The sequence below is a fragment of the Leucoraja erinacea genome, unplaced genomic scaffold (assembly GCF_028641065.1).
Source record: "Leucoraja erinacea ecotype New England unplaced genomic scaffold, Leri_hhj_1 Leri_799S, whole genome shotgun sequence".
NCBI classification, from domain to species: Eukaryota; Metazoa; Chordata; class Chondrichthyes; order Rajiformes; family Rajidae; genus Leucoraja; species Leucoraja erinaceus.
Window position 1 is genome coordinate 44,289 of NW_026576728.1, and position 18,212 is coordinate 62,500.

At 48.9% G+C, this 18,212-nt stretch overlaps 1 protein-coding gene across 1 annotated transcript in view; it reads right to left on the minus strand.

Annotated features, from left to right (window-relative positions):
• Nucleotides 1-2,558: 2,558 nt before the first annotated feature.
• Nucleotides 2,559-18,212, minus strand: part of LOC129694784 (phosphofurin acidic cluster sorting protein 1-like) — a gene marked incomplete at its 5' end in the record, with an annotated part of 26,215 nt that continues 10,561 nt past the window's right edge. The window contains 10 exons of the mRNA XM_055631544.1: nucleotides 2,559-5,109; nucleotides 6,365-6,487; nucleotides 7,434-7,651; nucleotides 9,727-9,880; nucleotides 11,977-12,019; nucleotides 14,180-14,222; nucleotides 14,296-14,398; nucleotides 15,838-15,953; nucleotides 16,077-16,226; nucleotides 18,077-18,183. Coding sequence (XP_055487519.1) covers nucleotides 4,991-5,109; nucleotides 6,365-6,487; nucleotides 7,434-7,651; nucleotides 9,727-9,880; nucleotides 11,977-12,019; nucleotides 14,180-14,222; nucleotides 14,296-14,398; nucleotides 15,838-15,953; nucleotides 16,077-16,226; nucleotides 18,077-18,183 — 1,176 coding nt within the window. The remainder of the gene's footprint in view (nucleotides 5,110-6,364; nucleotides 6,488-7,433; nucleotides 7,652-9,726; nucleotides 9,881-11,976; nucleotides 12,020-14,179; nucleotides 14,223-14,295; nucleotides 14,399-15,837; nucleotides 15,954-16,076; nucleotides 16,227-18,076; nucleotides 18,184-18,212) is intronic.

The window sequence follows — 18,212 nt, forward strand, 5'->3', positions numbered from 1 at the left end:
GTCATGACTCCAGGAATGAAATTTTGTTAAACCTTTGCTTGAATGACAATAAAGGATATTCTATTCTCCATTCTAGCATCACTGGAGATAAGGAATAGGTAACGTTTCGTGTCAAGACCCTTCTTCAGACTTTATTGTGTGTTATTGCGTTCATGGGCGTGTTACACCGCAGCAAGTAAGAATTTCATTGTTCCGTTAAACATGGCAATTAAACATTCTTGACTTGATTCTTGTGTCCAGGAAATCTGGGGCAGCACAGAGGAGCAATGGTAAAATTGTTGCCGTACAGCATCAGAGACCCGGGTTCAATCCTGAATACGGGTACGGAGTTTGTACATTCTACCTGTGACCATGCGGGTTTTCCCCGAGTGCTTTGGTTTTCCCACACACTCCAAAAACGTGCAGGTTTATTGACTTTGGTAAAATTGTGTATAGGATTGGTGTAAATGTAAATTTGTCCCTAGTGTGTGTGTGTGTGTGTGTGTGTAGGGTAGTGTTTATGTGCGGGGATTGTTGGTTGGCACCGACTCGGTGGGCCGAAGGGCCTGTTTCCGCACTGAATCTCTAAATTAAACTAAAAGAGTCGGGGAATCGAGAACCAGAGGACATAGGGTTAAGGTGAAGAGATAAAGATTTAATAGGAATCTGAGGGGTGTATGGAACGAGCTGCCGGAGGAGGTAGTTGAGGCTGGGACTATCCCAACGTTTAAGAAACAGTTAGACAGGTACATGGATAGGACAGGTTAGACAATAGACACTAAGTGCAGTAGACCATTTGGCCCTTCAATGTGATCATGGCTGATCATCCAACTCAGTATCCCATCCCTGCCTTCTCTCCATACCCCCTGATCCTTTTAGCCACAAGGGCCACATCTAACTCCCTCTTAAATATAGCCAATGAACTGGCCTCAACTACCTTCTGTGGCAGTGAATTCCACAGATTCACCACTCTGTGTGAAAAATGTTTTCCTCATCTCGGTCCTAAAATATTTCCCCCTTCTGTTCCTGCCTTCTCCCCATATCTTTAAGAGCCCTATCTAGCTATCTCTTGAATAATGCTATTGCACTGGGTGATTGCTGGTCAGCCTGGCCTCGGTGGGCTGTAGGGTCTGTTTCCGTGCTGTATCTGTAGTTTTTAAAAAAATGGATGAATTGAATCATTGCAACGGATCGAATGACCGTGATGCCCTGGCTTTGACTGGTGTATGTCAGGAAGCATTTGACGCACCAACCTGCAATAGAATAGAGTGACTCAACAGTCATTCATACTTAGCAGGATTTTATTTGGATAGAAAAAAATTGAAATACTTTATATACTGAAGCAAAAGACACAGAAATGAGACCCTCACTGACGAAACACGCCTCAGACACGCACTCTCCGCGCACATAACAGACCTGCTGTTAATAGCTTAACGGAGGCAAGGACGGAGAAAGCACAAAAAATTACACAGAGACACTTGTACACTGTTCCCGAGGAATCAAAGGGAGAATGGAAGCACATTTAATGGAAATTTACAAAATGTAACTAATAAATACTCGAGGAAGAACGGTAAAGACTGTGGCAAAGAGGCTATTTGGAGAGCTCTTTGAAACAGCTGGCACAGAGATGATGGGTTGAATGGCCTTCTGCACTGGAAAGTGCTCTGAAGTCATAAATATCTTCTGCTAGTTATGTCCAACTGATGCTCTCAAGGAGTCTCGTATAATTCTGGAGTAACTCAGCGGGTCAGGCAGCATCTCTGGAGGCAACATTTTGGGTGGGGGATGTTCTGTCAGGGTCTGAAGAGGATTCCCGACCTGAACTGTCACCTCTCCATGTCACGGACCGACGAAAGACCCTTACTCGGAATATCTCCTATTCTTGTCATGTTATGAGGAATGGTGGAAATAGATAGCTGACATTTTGGAATGGTCCCAATCCAAAATGTCAGCTATCTATTTCCACCAGAGGTACTGCTTGACCTGCTGAGTTACTCAAGATTCCAGCATCTGCAGTTCCATGTGTCTCCCCTTGTAATTGTGCTTGCTATGTCGGAAGGAAGACTAAACAGATCCTGTGCATCTCAGCGCACCAACTCTCAGAAGTACCAACCCTAATCACAGCATGGATTCCAGAGGTTTGGCAATGAAGGGGTTCTTTATCAAGGAGACACTGAATGTCTGTCTGCTCACCGGCAGGCCTCAGGACTAATCCAGAATCCACTCTTTCCTCTAACAGACGCATAGAATACGTCCTGTTGCTAGTGGGGTCTGGTGAAGAGTCCCAGCCCGAGACGTTGCCTATCCATGTTCTCCAGTGATGTTGCCTGACCACCACTTTGTGTCGTTGTTTCAACAGTGGATTACGCCTTGCTGAACACCCTAAGTAAAAGAAAAGCAGGCCATCATCATCTGTTGGCATCTGAAGAAGTGGCGACCTGATACGTCGCCTGTTCACTCCCTCCACAGATGCTGCCTGACCCGCTGGGTTCCACCAGCGCTTTGTATTGTGCTCAAGATTCCGGCATTTGCCTTTTCTGATCATTTGTTAATATGCTTGCGCATTCAATTGCTCACCATTCTTTGAACTAACTTTTATAAATCTGCTTTTAAAAAACAATTTTTTTTTTCTCCATAATGCAGATATTCACACACCAGTCCTCGAGGATCGAACAGTGCAGTGACTTCTGTCTGATTGCCTTACCCTCAATGGCAATAGGCTACCAGGCCCAAAGCAAGATGGATCCTGTTTCTTCATTGAACAGTAGTAACTTGCTGTTTTGGCGGCTCTCCTCTCAATGATCCCAAGAGGGATAGTCCAGTAACATGGCCTTTACTCCATTTGTTATGATCTAGCGTGTAGCAAAATGTCACTCACAGTACACACACACACACACACACGCACGTGTTCAACACAAGGACAAAATTCACTATTTACAACATGGAGCAATAACGTTACCTGGAACACAAAACTTTGGGTGCAGCAGGAAATAGAGAGGAAGGGCATCATCTGACAGGCTCAGGATCTGCTCTCTCCCCTCTCCTCAACATTTGTCATCCATCCTCTGTACTGTGGCTCCCATTCTCGTAACACACCACACACACACACACACACCAAACACACGTTCAACATCTTGGGATTTTTCTACCCTGAAGCAGAGGAGGCTGAAGAGTGACCTTAGAACGTGGGACAGTACAGCACAAGAACAGGCCCTTTAGCCCACAAGATACTATATCTACCTGCGCACAATCCGTATCTGTCCACACCCCGCATTTCCACAGGGTACACGCACACCAAAAGCCCCAATCTTATCTGCCTCCTTCACCAACCCTGGTAGCATTTTCCAGGCACTAGTCACCCTTGCTAATACCTGACCTGACAGAGGTATAGAAAATAATGAGGGATATAGATAAAGTGAATGGTCACAGTGGTTTACCCCAGTCAGGAAGTCTAAAACTAGAGAGCATATGTTTAAGGTGGATAAAAATGCTGGACAAACTCAGCGGGTGAGGCAGCATCTAAGGAGAGTAGGAATGGGTGACGTTTCGGGTCGGGACCCTTCTTCATCTATGGAGAGAAGGAATGGGTGATGTTTCAGGAAGGGTCTCGACCCGAAACATCGCCAATTCCTTCTCCCCATAGAGGCTGCCTCACCCGCTGAGTTTCTCCAGCATTTTGTGTCTACCTTCAATTTATCCAGCATCTGCAGTTCTTTCGTAAACGAAAATCGTTTTCGTGCAGCCCACAGCTAACAATGGCCTGTTTCCTTTATCCCTTAGAAGAAGGGTCTCGACCCGAAACGTCGCCAATTCCTTCTCTCCATAGATGCTGCCTCACCCGCTGAGTTTCTCCAGCATTTTTGTCCATCTTCGATTTTTCCAGCATCTGCAGTTCCTTCTTACACATTACTGATATCTCATTTACCCAATTGAATCTTTCACCCATTTACGGAGTTGGATGTAGAATAACAACACCCCCTCTTACACTATCCCATCACTTCACTTCCAGGGTACGATCGAACACGGAGTGAAGCTTCCTTAATAATGTCTCATCACACACTCCCCAGACATCACACACACACACAGGGTGAAGCTCCCTCTACGCCATCCCATCACACTCTCCCAGCGTCAGACACACAGTGAAGCTCCCTCTACACCAAGTATAACCAACCGTGCACTGCTGAGGTAGGGTCAGGCCACAGTGGACACCGAGCGTTACTCCCTCGATACTGGCCTCACCCAGAGAAGGGCCAGCGTGGGTTAGATGAAGGGTAAAGATTACAATAGGGTGCAGGAAGAAATTGGGTATGCTGGTGGAGAGGAGTGGTGGTGGGGAAGACTCGAGCTGTTGCACCTGGAAATAAGATGCCTTCTGCAGCATCGTGCAAGGAAGGGACAGGGAAAGAAGAGGAGGTGATTCCTGCTTGCACCTTCACAGCAATATCTGGACAGTGTCACAGTTTAGGGAGTGGGTGGTGGGGCAAAACAGATGGTGGGATCACCAAACAGGGCCCTACACAGACAGGAGACAGACAGACAGGGGATGCGCCAGACACAAACGGTATGACACAGACAGTATGACGTAGACGGGGTAAGACACAGACAGGGGTAGGAGGCAGACACAGACGGTACAAGGCAGACAGACAGGATACGAGGCAGACACACGTACAAGGCAGACAGACAGGATACGAGGCAGACACAGACGTACAAGGCAGACAGACAGGATACGAGGCAGATAGTACGGTACAGACGACACGGTACAGACAGGATACATTGCAGATACAAACAGAAGACGTAGATAGGGAGACGACACAGACACACACACAAACGCACTATGAGTATAAAAGCTGCTCCTCTACACAGCTCGCCAGCTATGACGTTCCTCTCAAGAAACAGCCAGCGTTGCATCTCGGTTCTAGTTTCCAGTCGGATGTGCACTCCCGGCAGCTGGGAGTTTGCAGAGCAGACGTGGTCCTGAGCACCTTGCAGCCGTCCGTCCCTCTGCGCTGAGCTAGCAGCCGGACTTGCTGTAGGAGAAGAGTCCGATGGGGAAGTGCTTGACGTGAGTTGGCCACTGGGCAGCAAGCTGGAAAAACTTCACATCGTTCCAATCCAGCCCATCAATGGAGACTGCAAGACAGAAAGAATCAACGCTCACTACTTGCTTCCCTCTCTTCCACCACCCTACCCCTGCCCACATTTAACCTCCACCCCTTAGGAGGAGATCTAAGGGCACATCAGTCTGAAGAAGGGTCGGAACCCAAAATGTCACCTATCCATGTTCTCCACAGATGCTGCCTGACCCACTGAGTTACTCCAGCACTCTGTGAAACGTCACCTATCCGTGTTCTCCACAGATGCTGCCTGACCCGCTGAGTTATTCCAGCACTCTGTGAAACGTCACCTATCCATGTTCTCCACAGATGCTGCCTGACCCGCTGAGTTACTCCAGCACTCTGTGAAACGTCACCTATCCATGTTCTCCACAGATGCTGCCTGACCCGCTGAGTTACTCCAGCACTCTGTACGTCACCTATGTTCTCCACAGATGCTGCCTGACCTGCTGAGTTACTCCAGCACTCTGATCCCACGATGGATCAAAGAGAAATAAATGTCTAAAGATGAGGACGGGTTTCGATGGGATTTAGGGATGGAATTCCAGAGCTCAGGAAAACCTGGCAGCTGCAGGTATCATCATGGCCGAAAAGTGGAGCACATTTAAAAAACTGAACCTGACAACCTAACGGGGGTGTGAAGCATAAAAACATAGACAATAAGTGCAGGAGTAGGCCATTCAGCCCTTTGAGCCTGCACCGCCATTCAATGTGATCATGGCTGATCATCCAACTCAGTATCCTGTATCTGCCTTCTCTCCATACCCCCTGATCCCTTTAGCCACAAGGGCCACATCTAACTCCCTCTTAAATATAGCCAATTAACTGGCCTCGACTACCTTCTGTGGCAGAGAATTCCACAGATTCACCACTCTCTGTGTGAAAAATGCTTTTCTCATCTCGGTCCTAAAGGATTTCCCCCTTATCCTTAAAATGTGACCCCTTGTTCTGGACTTCACCAACATCGGGAACAATCTTCCTGTATCTAGCCTGTCCAACCCCTTACGAATTTTGTAAGTTTCCATAAGATCCCCTCTCAATCTTCTAAATTCTAGCAAGTACAAGCCGAGTCTATCCAGTCTTTCTTCATATGAAAGTCCTGACATCCCAGGAATCAGTGCGGTGAACCTTCTCTGTACTCCCTCTATGGCAAGAATGTCTTTCCTCAGATTAGGAGACCAAAACTGTACGCAATACTCCAGGTGTGGTCTCACCAGGAGTGGGTTCACCAAGCCTGCTCTGGGATGTTATCAACACGAGCCTGGCCTCACCTTTCAGCATGCTCTGTTGCTGCTGTTTAGCCGAGCAGATCAGGCGACTGATGCCTTCGATCACCTGGCTCTTCGAGTCCAACTCCTTATCCTTCGGCCTCTTGCTCAAGAATAACGTCGGCACTGTAAACAAAGGAACGTTAGTCACGCCCGGCCCTTCTGAGCCTCTGCCGTCCTTCCCCCTCTCCTGCCTCGTGCTGGGACTGCGATTTAAACAGGCACCGAGCTTAAGGGTGTAACACAGTGGCGCAGCGGGTGGAGACACTACCGTTCAGATCCAATCATGGTCTCCGGTGCTGAATGTGTGGAGTTCGCAAACTCTCTCCGTGTGTACAAATACCTTTCAAAATGCCACTAACAAATCTGAAGCAGCTCCACCACCACTCACCGTGTAAAAATAAACTTGCACCACACATCTATCTATATAATATTAAAACTCTGTGGCTGCTGGCTGGCTGTGTTTCTGCCTGTGGGTGCCAGCCTTTGATTCGTTGCTACGCCAACATCAGACCCACAAACGCCCAGATATCCCCCCCATTTTGGTAGAGATTTCATTTTTCATTCCAAGTATCCACTCATGATTAAATTTTCGTTGTGTTTATGTACACATTTTTAATAAAATCCTTCCCCTCCCCCACACCCACCCCCACTCATTTTGTCGCCTCCTGCTGACCAGCGGCGACCATAACGGCTGCTGGCGCCCGCATCTCGCCTCAAAGACGCCATTTAAAAACAGCCGCAGTGCCGAGTCCTGAACGGCTTGAGTTGGAGCTACGGGTAGGGAACGGCTGCGTTGGGGGAGCATGCACTTGGTCTAGTCTCATTTAAGCTTTGCTTCTAACAATGTAATGCTCTGCCCTCTAGTCATTGACATTTCCCACCTGGTAGGGTGGTGGAAATAGTGAACGTTGATTTCCACTCCTGCACCTGTTGTCTATTGTCTACTGTCTACTACCATCAGGTCTCAGCTTTAACCTCTGTGTGAAAAAAAAGGTTCTTACTGTCTACCCTAGGCTCGGTGACGTAATGATCATGATGTAATGATCCAGGAGTCAGTGGTCCCTCTCACCTTTCTTGTTCTTTTCTTTGGTGACCACTGTCATGGACATGGTGACGGAGGGTGTCAGCTCCCCGTCGTTCGGCAGCCGGCTGACTTGAACCGAGCGGAAGGCGCTCTTCAGCGTGTTCTTGGCGTTGGCGTCCCGCTTCTCCCCTTCCTTCCGCCGCTCGGCCGACTGAGAGAGCCAGTAGTCCACCTGCAGCCCCATGGCTTCCCCACCTCCCGGGCTGCAACATCAACGTCATCGTCATCGTCATCGCGCCCGTACCCACACCCCAAACCAAACCCCCACCCCTCCCCCCTCACCCAGTCACATAGAAACATTCGGCCCTTCGAGCCTGCACCATTCAATATGATCATGGCTGATCATCCAACTCAGTATCCTGTACCTGCCTTCTCTCCATACCCCTTGATCCCTTTAGCCACAAGGGCCACATCTAACTCCCTCTTAAATATAGCCAATGAACTGTGTGGCCTCAACTACCTTCTGCGGCAGAGAATTCCACAGATTCACCACTCTCTGTGCGTGAAAAAAAAAGTTTTCCTCATCTCGATCCTAAAAGATTTCCCCCTTATCCTTAAACTGTGTGTGTGACCCCTTGTTCTGGACTTCCCCAACATCGGGAACAATCTTCCTGCATCTAGCCTGTCCAACACCTTAAGAATTTTGTACGTTTCTATAAGATCCCCCCTCAATCTTCTAAACTCTAACGAGTACAAGCCGAGTCTATCCAGTCTTTCTTCATATGAAAGTCCAGTCACGCCGCGCTCCACACTGGGTATGTGTACCACTGTGCTTCCTGAAGTCGATCACTGTCTCAAGACAAGAGAGATGGTGAGGGGCCTCAGGAAGTGTCACTGTACACAGACCCCAGTTTGCATTGATGGCGCTGGTACAGATGGCTGAAAAATTCAAATTCCCAGGAGTCCCTTGAAACATATAAGATAAGTAAGTTTATTGGCCAAGTATTCACATACAAGGAATTTGCCTTGGTGCTCCGCCCACAAGTAACAACATGACATACAGTGACAATTACGAATGACAGATTGTTAAGGGTTTGGACACACTAGAGGAAGGAAACATGTTCCCGATGTTGGGGGAAGTCCAGAACCAGGGGCCACATATGTTTCTAAAGGGGGTAAACCTTATAGAACGGAGACGGGAAACAACTTTTTCTCCTGAGTCTGTAGCCTGTCCAACCCCTCAAGGGCCGGTTCTCGTTGCTTTCAAGAGAGAGTCCCCTAGGGCTCTTACAAATAGCGGAGAGTCAAGCCGAGGGGAGAAGCAGGAACTTTACTCATGGGGATGAGTCAGCCACGATCACATTGAATGGTGGTGCTGGCTCGAAGAATGGCCTCTACTCCTACACCTATTGTCTATTGTTATCCAGCACCTGAATCATCCAACCACAACCAGAGAGCAGTGTTGAGCTACTATCTACCTCATTGGTGACCCTCAGACTATCTTTGATCGCTGTACACTTGACTAAACGTTATCATGTATGATGGACTGTGGATGGAGATGATTGAAAACATGCAGGCATGCAGGTGCAGCAGGCAGTGAAAGAAAGATAATGGTTTGTTGGCTATTCATTACAAAAGGATTTGCCTTGGTGGGAGGTTCTACTGCAGTAACAACATACAGTGGTGATTACCAATGACAGAATTGCGTAAGGCTTTGGACACACAGAGGCAGGAAGGACATTGTTCCCGATGTTGGGGGAGAGTCCAGACCACGGGCCACACACAGATTCCTGGGATAAGGGGACGGCCATATAGAACAGAGACTGGATAGACTTGGTTTATACTCTCTAGAATTTAGGAGATTGAGAGGGGATCTCATAGAAACTTACAAAATTCTTAAGGTGGTGGACAGGCTAGATGCAGGAAGATTGTTCCCGATGTTAGGGAAGTCCAGATAGGGCTCTTAAAAATAGTGGAGTCAGGGGAGAAGCAGGAACGGGGTACTGATTGGGGATGATCAGCCACGATCACGTTGAATGGTGGTGCTGGCTCGAAGAATGGCCTCTACTCCTACACCTATTGTCTATTGTTATCCAGCAACTGAATCGTCCAACCACAACCAGAGAGCAGTGTTGAGCTACTATCTACCTCATTGGTGAGTATCTTTGATCAGACTTTACCTTGCACTAAACGTTACCATGTATGTATAGACTGTGGACGGCTCGATTGTAATCATGTGTTGTCTATTCGCTGCCTGGTTGGCGCGCAACAAAAGCTTTTCGCTGTACCTCGGTACACGTGACAATAAACCAAACTGCAACTGAAACGGCTCACTCACCTGGTGGTGGAAAGGCCTCCGCTCATGGACGGCGATGAGGGTGGTGTGGACACGGCCTCTTTGACGTGCGCGGAGCTGGCGCTGTGGGGAGGGGACGTCGAGGGGGTAAAGCTCACAGCCGTCACCGTGTCCTCTGGCTCAGCGGCAGCGGCGGCTAAAAGAGAGAGAGAAGATGAGGTGCAAAGACACAACCCTGGCCAACGTCAGCGAGCTATATGTGTGGCATGATGTCTTTCCACCAGTATACCAGCATCCCCACTGCCTCGTTTCTCCACAGAACTAGTGTGAGCAGGTGAAGGTAGACAAAAATGCTGGAGAAACCAGGGGCTACACAGTCTTAGAATAAAGGGGAGGTCATTTAAATCTGGAGTATTGTGTACAGTTTTGGTCTCCTAATTTGAAGAAGGACATCCTTGTGATTGAGGCAGTGCAGCGTAGGTTCACCAGATTGATCCCTGGGATGGCGGGACTGTCATATGAGGAGAGATTGAAAAGACTAGGCTTGTATTCACTGGAGTTTAGAAGGATGAGGGGGGGGGGGGTCTTATAGAAACATATAAAATTATTAAAGGACTGGACAAGCTAGATGCAGGAAAAATGTTCCCAATGTTGGGCCAATCCAGAACCAGGGGCCACACACACAGTCTTAGAATAAAGGGGAGGTCATTTAAGACTGAGGTGAGGAAAAACTTTTTCACCCAGAGAGTTGTGTGAATTTGTGGAATTCCCGGCCACAGAGGGCAGTGGAGGCCAAGTCTCTGGATGGGTTTAAGAGAGAGTTAGATAGAGCTCTAGGGGCTAGTGGAGTCAAGGGATATGGGGAGAAGGCAGGCGCAGGTTATTGATAGGGGACGATCAGCCATGATCAGCAATGAATGGCGGTGCTGGCTCGAATGGCATGCACCTATTTTCTATGTTTCTATGTTTTTTTGCCTTCCATCACAGTGAGGAATGTGGGGGAGTCGCTGTTCATGTTATTTATTTGGGTGTCTTGTTGGTATTTATTGATAAGACTGTCCAAGTGTTATTAAAATATAATTATATCAATGGTACATTATTGTCACATGTACCTAGGGTTTAGAGCATACAATTCAGTATAAAATCTTACTGTACATAAGCACGATCATACTGAAATACAAGAGTTTAAGAATCATAGATCACACTGAGGTAGTGCACAAGGTGCCACATTTACAGCCCCAGTTTGTATCCGTCAACTCATTGCCATTCCCTCCGGCAGGCCATCCCTTACACCTGCCATCTTATCAAGTCAAGTCAAGTTTATTTGTCACATACACATACGAGATGTGCAGTGAAATGAAAGTGGCAATGCTCGCGGACTTTTGTGCAAAAAGACAAACAACAAAACAAATTATAAACACAATCATAACACACATATTCTTTTACATAATAAATAATGGAAGGAAAAAAGTTCAGTAGAGTTAGTCCCTGGTGAGATAGGCGTTTACAGTCCGAATTGCCTCTGGGAAGAAACTCCTTCTCAACCTCTCCGTTCTCACCGCATGGCAACGGAGGCGTTTGCCTGACCGTAGCAGCTGGAACAGTCCGTTGCAGGGGTGGAAGGGGTCTCTCATGATTTTATTTGCTCTGGAGTTGCACCTCCTGTTGTATAGTTCCTGCAGGGGGGCGAGTGAAGTTCCCATAGTGCGTTCGACCGAACGCACTACTCTCTGCAGAGCCTTCTTGTCCTTGGCAGAGCAATTCCCAAACCAGATGGTAATGTTCCCGGACAAGCATTTGGGTGTCACGGTGGTAAAGTTACTGCCTTACAGCGAATGCAGCGCCACAGTCCCAGGCTCGACCCCGACCAAGGCAGCTGTCTGTACGGAGTTTGCACGTTCTCCCCGTGAGTTTTTTCCGAGATCTTCGGTTTCCTCCCACACTCCAAAGACGTACAGGTGTGTAGATTAATTGGCTTGGTAAATGTAAAAATTGTCCCTAGTGTGTGTAGGATAGTGTTAATTGCAGAGATCGCAGGTCGGTGATGATCCGGTGGGCCTGTTTCCACTCTGTATCTCTAAACTAAACTAAAAAAAAATACCATCTTAAAAACCTGCCCCTTGCGACCGCTTTAAATCTTTCCCCTTTCACCTTAAATCTACAATGGTTCAACCAGCAGGGAAGGGTGAAGGTGGGACAGCACAGCAGGCAGGGGCACTGGAGGAGACCAGGGGGAGAGAGACAGGTGACTATGCGAGGTTCGCTCATGGGCAGAGCCAGGAATATCGTTACCTGAAGCAGATGGGCAGGGCTCAATGATGCCGACTTTCACCACCTGTGGGAATAAATCACAATGTGGAATTAAATTGTTGTTCATTGTCAATCATAGAAACATAGACAATAGGTGCAGGAGTAGAGGCCATTCGGCCCTTCCAGCCTGCACCGCCATTCAATATGATCGCAGGAGTAGAGGCCATTCGGCCCTTCCAGCCTGCACCGCCATTCAATATGATCGCAGGAGTAGAGGCCATTCGGCCCTTCCAGCCTGCACCGCCATTCAATATGATCATCCAACTCAGTATCCCATCCCTGCCTTCTCTCCATACCCCCTGATCCCTTTAGCCACAAGGGCCACATCTAACTCCCTCTTAAATATAGCCAATGAACTGTGGCCTCAACCACCTTCTGTGGCAGAGAATTCCACAGATTCACCACTCTCTGTGTGAAAAAGAAATCTCAGCCCGGTCCTAAAAGATTTCCCCCTTATCCTTAAACTGTGTGGCCCCTTGTTCTGGACTTCCCCAACATCGGGAACAATCTTCCTGCATCTAGCCTGTCCAACCCCTTAAGAATTTTGTAAGTTTCTATAAGATCCCCCCTCAATCTTCGAAAATCTAGCGAGTACAAGCCGAGTCTATCCAGTCTTTCTTCATATGAAAGTCCTGACATCCCAGGAATCAGTCTGGTGAACCTTCTCTGTACTCCCTCTATGGCAAGAATGTCCTTCGTCAGATTAGGAGACCAAAACTGTACGCAATACTCCAGGTGTGGTCTCACCAAGGCCCTGTACAACTGCAGTAGAAGCTCCCTGCATCAAGTTTTAATTTCCGGCCATGTTAAAGAAAATATTTTTGTGTGTGAGTGAGAGAGTGTAGGTGCAAAGATAGAGAGAGAGAGAGAGAGAGAGAGAGAGAGAAAGAGAGAAAGAGAAACAGACAGGCGTGAAGCTCACCGTTTGATCTTAACGTTTTTACAAAATGTTAAATGGTCAGCTCGACATAGATTACAAGACCTACACCAAACCCAAACCAATTAGGAGCAGACGAGGGCATTCGATCCAATTTGTGATCCCAGCTACAAAGACAGATGTGTACAGCAATTCGTTCTTCCCCCGCACACACAATTAAAGCATGGAATAATCTCCACCCGACTATAGTTACCCAACCAGATGCAACTACATTTAAGGTAGACAAAAATGCTGGAGAAACGCAGCATCTGTGGAGCGAAGGAAATAGGTAACGTTTCAGGCCGAAACCCGGAAGGGTTTCGGCCCGAAACGTTGCCTATTTCCAGAAGGATTTCAGGCCCAAAACGTTGCCTATTTCCAGAAGGATTTCGGGCCCAAAACGTTGCCTATTTCCAGAAGGATTTCGGGCCCGAAACGTTGCCTATTTCCAGAAGGATTTCGGGCCCGAAACGTTGCCTATTTCCAGAAGGATTTCGGCCCGAAGCGTTGCCTATTTCCTTCGCTCCATAGATGCTGCTGCACCCGCTGAGTTTCTCCAGCATTTTTTTGTCTACCTTCGATTTTCCAGCCTCTGCACAGTTCCTTCTTGAACACGCAACTAAATTTAAAGTAGCCCTTTCTTCCCATTTAACCCTTTCTGGCTTAAGCCCTCCCTCCCTCAACCACCTCCACAGTTTAAATTCCATTTGGAATGTTTTGGAAGACCAAGAAACCAAGAGGGAGACACTTATAATATTCTTATAAAGAATACTCTCTTATGAAGAAAGACTGGATAGACTCGGCTGGTACTCTCTAGAATTTAGGAGATTGAGAGGGGATCTTATAGAAACTTACAAAATTCTTAAGGGGTTGGACAGGCTAGATGCAGGAAGATTGTTCCCGATGTTAGGGAAGTCCACGACAAGGGGTCACAGCTTAAGGATAAGGGGGAAATCCTTTAAATCCGAGATGAGAAGAACTTTTTTCACACAGAGAGTGGTGAATCTCTGGAACTCTCTGCCACGGAGGGTAGTTGAGGCCACTGTTCATTGGCTATATTTAAGAGGGAGTTAGATGTGGCCCTTGTGGCTAAAGGGATCAGGGGGTATGGAGAGAAGGCAGGTACGGGATACTGAGTTGGATGATCAGCCATGATCATATTGAATGGCGGTGCAGGCTCGAAGGACCGAATGGCCTACTCCTGCACCTAATTTCTATGTTTCTAATACACTTGTAAAAGCAGTGTAGCTCAATAGAAGAGATACTCACGCCAATGAATGGAATAAACTTCTGATAAGAATCATCTTCATGACTGTGGGGAGAAGGAGACATTGCGTTAGGGAACTGTGAGAGTGAGCTCACCTCACTGAAGTGCGTCTGCTTACCTCTTGTGCTTGCAGGTCAGCATGGCCTCGGCTATGGGCAGCTGGTGAGACACCTGGGCACCAGATATGTACTGTGTGATCCTCCCGACCACATCCAGTGCATCTGAGGGGCGTTAGAACACACGGCAGAATAGCATGAGACAAATCGAACTTTGATGACCTGGAAAAGATCATCCACGCATTCATCTCCTCCCGCCTCGATTACTGCAACTCCCTCTACACTGGCATCAGCCAATCTTCCCCGTCCCGTCTGCAGCTGGTCCAAAACGCCGCAGGGCAGCGAGACTCCTGACGGGCACCCGAAAAAGGGACCACATCGCCCCGATCCTGGCCTCTCTCTCTCCACTGGCTCCCTGTGCGGTTCCGTATACACTTCAAGATCCTCCTCCATGTCTACAAAGCCCTCAATGGGCTTGTCCTGCCCCCTCCTACATTAAAAGTCTTCCCACCCACCACTCCACCTCCAGGTCCCTCAGATCAGCCGACTTGGGGCTGCTGAATATCCCGCGGTCTAGGCATAAGCTCAGGGGCGATCGATGCGGTTGCAGCCCCTAGACTGTGGAACAGCAGCATCCCCCTCCCCATCAGAACGAACAGCCCCCCTCCATCGACTCCTTTCAGTCGAGACTAAAGACTTATCTATACTCCCAAGCCTTTCCTGACGTCCACTGAGCGAGGGCCACATGTATATATGTATGTAGTCTGTTTGTCTATACTATTCTTATAACAAATGTAAAGCACTTTGGCCAACGAGAGTTGTTTTTTTAAATGTGCTATATATATAAATAAATGTGACTTGACTTGACTTTAGTTTAGTTTAAGTTCAGAGCTACAGCTTGAAGATGAGTTTCTTCCCACAGGCCATAAGGACTGTAAACTTATCTCACCAGGGACTCATTTACTGTTGTGCTGTATGTGAATACTTGTCCAGTAAACTTATTCATTAGGGATAATACATATTCCGCTTGGGGAGCCTGCATCCTGCGGGCATGAACATTGAATTCTCCCAATTTTGTTAGCCCTTGCTGTCTCCTCCCCCTCCTCCTTTTTCTTTCCTTCTTCCCGCCCCCCCCATCAGTCTAAAGAAGGGTTTCGGCCCGAAACGTTGCCTATTTCCTTTGCTGCATAGATACTGCTGCACCCGCTGAGTTTCTCCAGCATTTTCGATTTTCCAGCATATAACCATATAACAATTACAGCACGGAAACAGGCCATCTCGGCCCTACAAGTCCGTGCCGAACAAATTTTTTTTCCCCCTTAGTCCCACCTGCCTGCACTCATACCATAACCCTCCATTCCCTTCTCATCAATATGCCTATCCAATTTATTTTTAAATGATACCAATGAACCTGCCTCCACCACTTCCACTGGAAGCTCATTCCACACCGCTACCACTCTCTGAGTAAAGCATCTGCACAGTTCCTTCTTGATAACTTATTCATTCATACATCTATCCAAAGCTGGCGACTCAAAGGAGAATTTCACACAGTTTTGCACATGTGTGCTTGGCAAGAAAGCAGCAATGGGTCACTGATGTCCTACCTGCGCTGGGAGGCTCGGACTTGCTGAACAGCTCACTCCAGGCAGAGTCAAGGAAGAGCGTGCTGTACTTGCTGTCCAGAGATGCCATGTACTTGCCCACCGGGTGAAGCCCTGACCCGGAACAGAGAAGGGAAGAAGAATGAGGATTGTAGGGGGGGGGATGGGGGAGGGGGGATGGGGAGAGAGGGGGGGGGGGCGAGACGGGGGAGAGAGGGAAGGGCTCTCTCTCTCACCCAGGGGGCACGACCAGGAAGCGAAGGTAGTTGAGCCAGTCCGACGTCTTGTTGGCGAGCTGCTCCACGAAGAATCGCAGCACGGCGGCGAGGTAGCTCTGCCCGCCCACGGCCGCAACCTTCACCGGACGTGGCATCTGGGCGTTGCAGTTACAGCTGGGGGGGGGGGGGGGGGGGAGGAAGAGAGAGTCAGTGGTGAGAGGTAACGAGGCAGTGGCTGACTCCAGCCCAGACCCCTCCCCCCCCACACATACATTCCTCCCCCCCCCCTCAGCTTCTCTCTCCCCTCCTACATACTATACCCCCCCACCTCAGCTTTTCCTCCCCCCCCCCAAACTATCAGCTCCTCTCTCCCCCCCCTTCCAACCTCCCCCCTGCAGTGTCCCATGCACAAGTGGACACAAAATGCTGGAGTAACTCAGCGGGTGAGGCAGCATCTATGGAGAGAAGGAATTGGCGACGTTTCGGGTCGAGACCCGGAAGGGTCTCGACCCGAAACGTCGCCAATTCCTTCTCTCCATAGATGAGGAAGGGTCTCGACCCGAAACGTCACCTATTCCTTCTCTCCATAGATGAAGAAGGGTCTCGACCCGAAACGTCACCTATTCCTTCTCTCCATAGATGAGGAAGGGTCTCGACCCGAAACGTCGCCAATTCCTTCTCTCCATAGATGAGGAAGTGTCTCGACCCGAAACGTCACCTATTCCTTCTCTCCATAGATGAGGAAGGGTCTCGACCCAAAACGTCACCTATTCCTTCTCTCCATAGATGGAGAAGGGGTCTCGAACTGAAACGTCACCTATTCCTTCTCTCCATAGATGAAGAAGGGTCTCGACCCGAAACGTCACCTATTCCTTCTCTCCATAGATGAGGAAGGGTCTCGACCCGAAACGTCACCTATTCTTTCTCTCCATAGATGAGGAAGGGTCTCTGATGCTGCCTCACCCGCTGAGTTACTCCAGTATTTTGTGTCTACCTTCGATTTTACCAGCATCTGCAGTTCCTTCTTAAACATTTCTTCCCAATCACATCTCACCTCCCTCCATCTCCCCTGCCCTCACCCCCACTCTTCTCCCCCCCACCCCCATCTTCTCCCCACCCCCCCCCCCCCATCTTCTCCCCCCCCCCCCTCCCCCATCCTTGAGGAAGGATCTAATTCTTGCTATTGAGGGAGTGCAGCGTGGGTTTACAAGGTTCATTTCCAGGATGGCGGGACTGTCGTGTGCTGAGAGAATGGAGCGGCTGGGCTTGTACACTCTGGAGCTTAGAAGGATGAGAGGGGATCTCATTGAAACATATAAGATTGTTGAGGGCTTGGGACACGCTAGAGGCAGGAAACATGTTCCCGATGTTGGGGGGGGGGGGTCCAGAACCAGGGGCCACACACACACACAGTTTAAGAATAAGGGATCGGCCATTTAGAGCGGAGACGAGGAAACACTTTTTCTCACAGAGAGTGGTGAGTCTGTGGAATTCTCTGCCTCGGAGGGCGGTGGAGGCCGGTTCTCTGGAGAGAATTCTTTCAAGAGAGAGCTAGATAGGGCTCTTAAAGATAGCGAGAGAGAGTCAGGGGGATATGGGGAGAAGGCAGGAAGGGGGTACTGATTGGGGATGATCAGCCGTGATCACATTGAATGGCGGTGCTGGCTCCGGGTTTCGGCCCGAAACGTTGCCTATTTCCAGAAGGATTTCGGGCCCGAAACGTTGCCTATTTCCTTCGCTCCATAGATGCTGCTGCACCCGCTGAGTTTTCTCCAGGAGAAGGCAGGAAGGGGGTACTGATTGGGGATGATCAGCCGTGATCACATTGAATGGCGGTGCTGGCTCGAAGGGCCGAATGGCCTCTACTCCTGCACCTGTTGTCTATGTCTATTGTCACGTCCCTCCATTACAGGGGGAACAGTGATTTTAAAATCCCTCCTCGTGCTGGTGGGGACAAGATCTCTACGTTACAAGGGGCTGTGGGGGGGGATGGGGACGGGGGGGGGATGGGGACACACACTCACTAGCGCTGGATCCTGGTGAGGAGGGCGGAGAGCGAGGTCTGCACCTCGATCATGGAGCATGTACATACGACAGCCTTCTTCTGTTCCAGCAGCAGCTCAGACACGTACTGTGGAGGGGGAGAGGGGGAGAGAAACA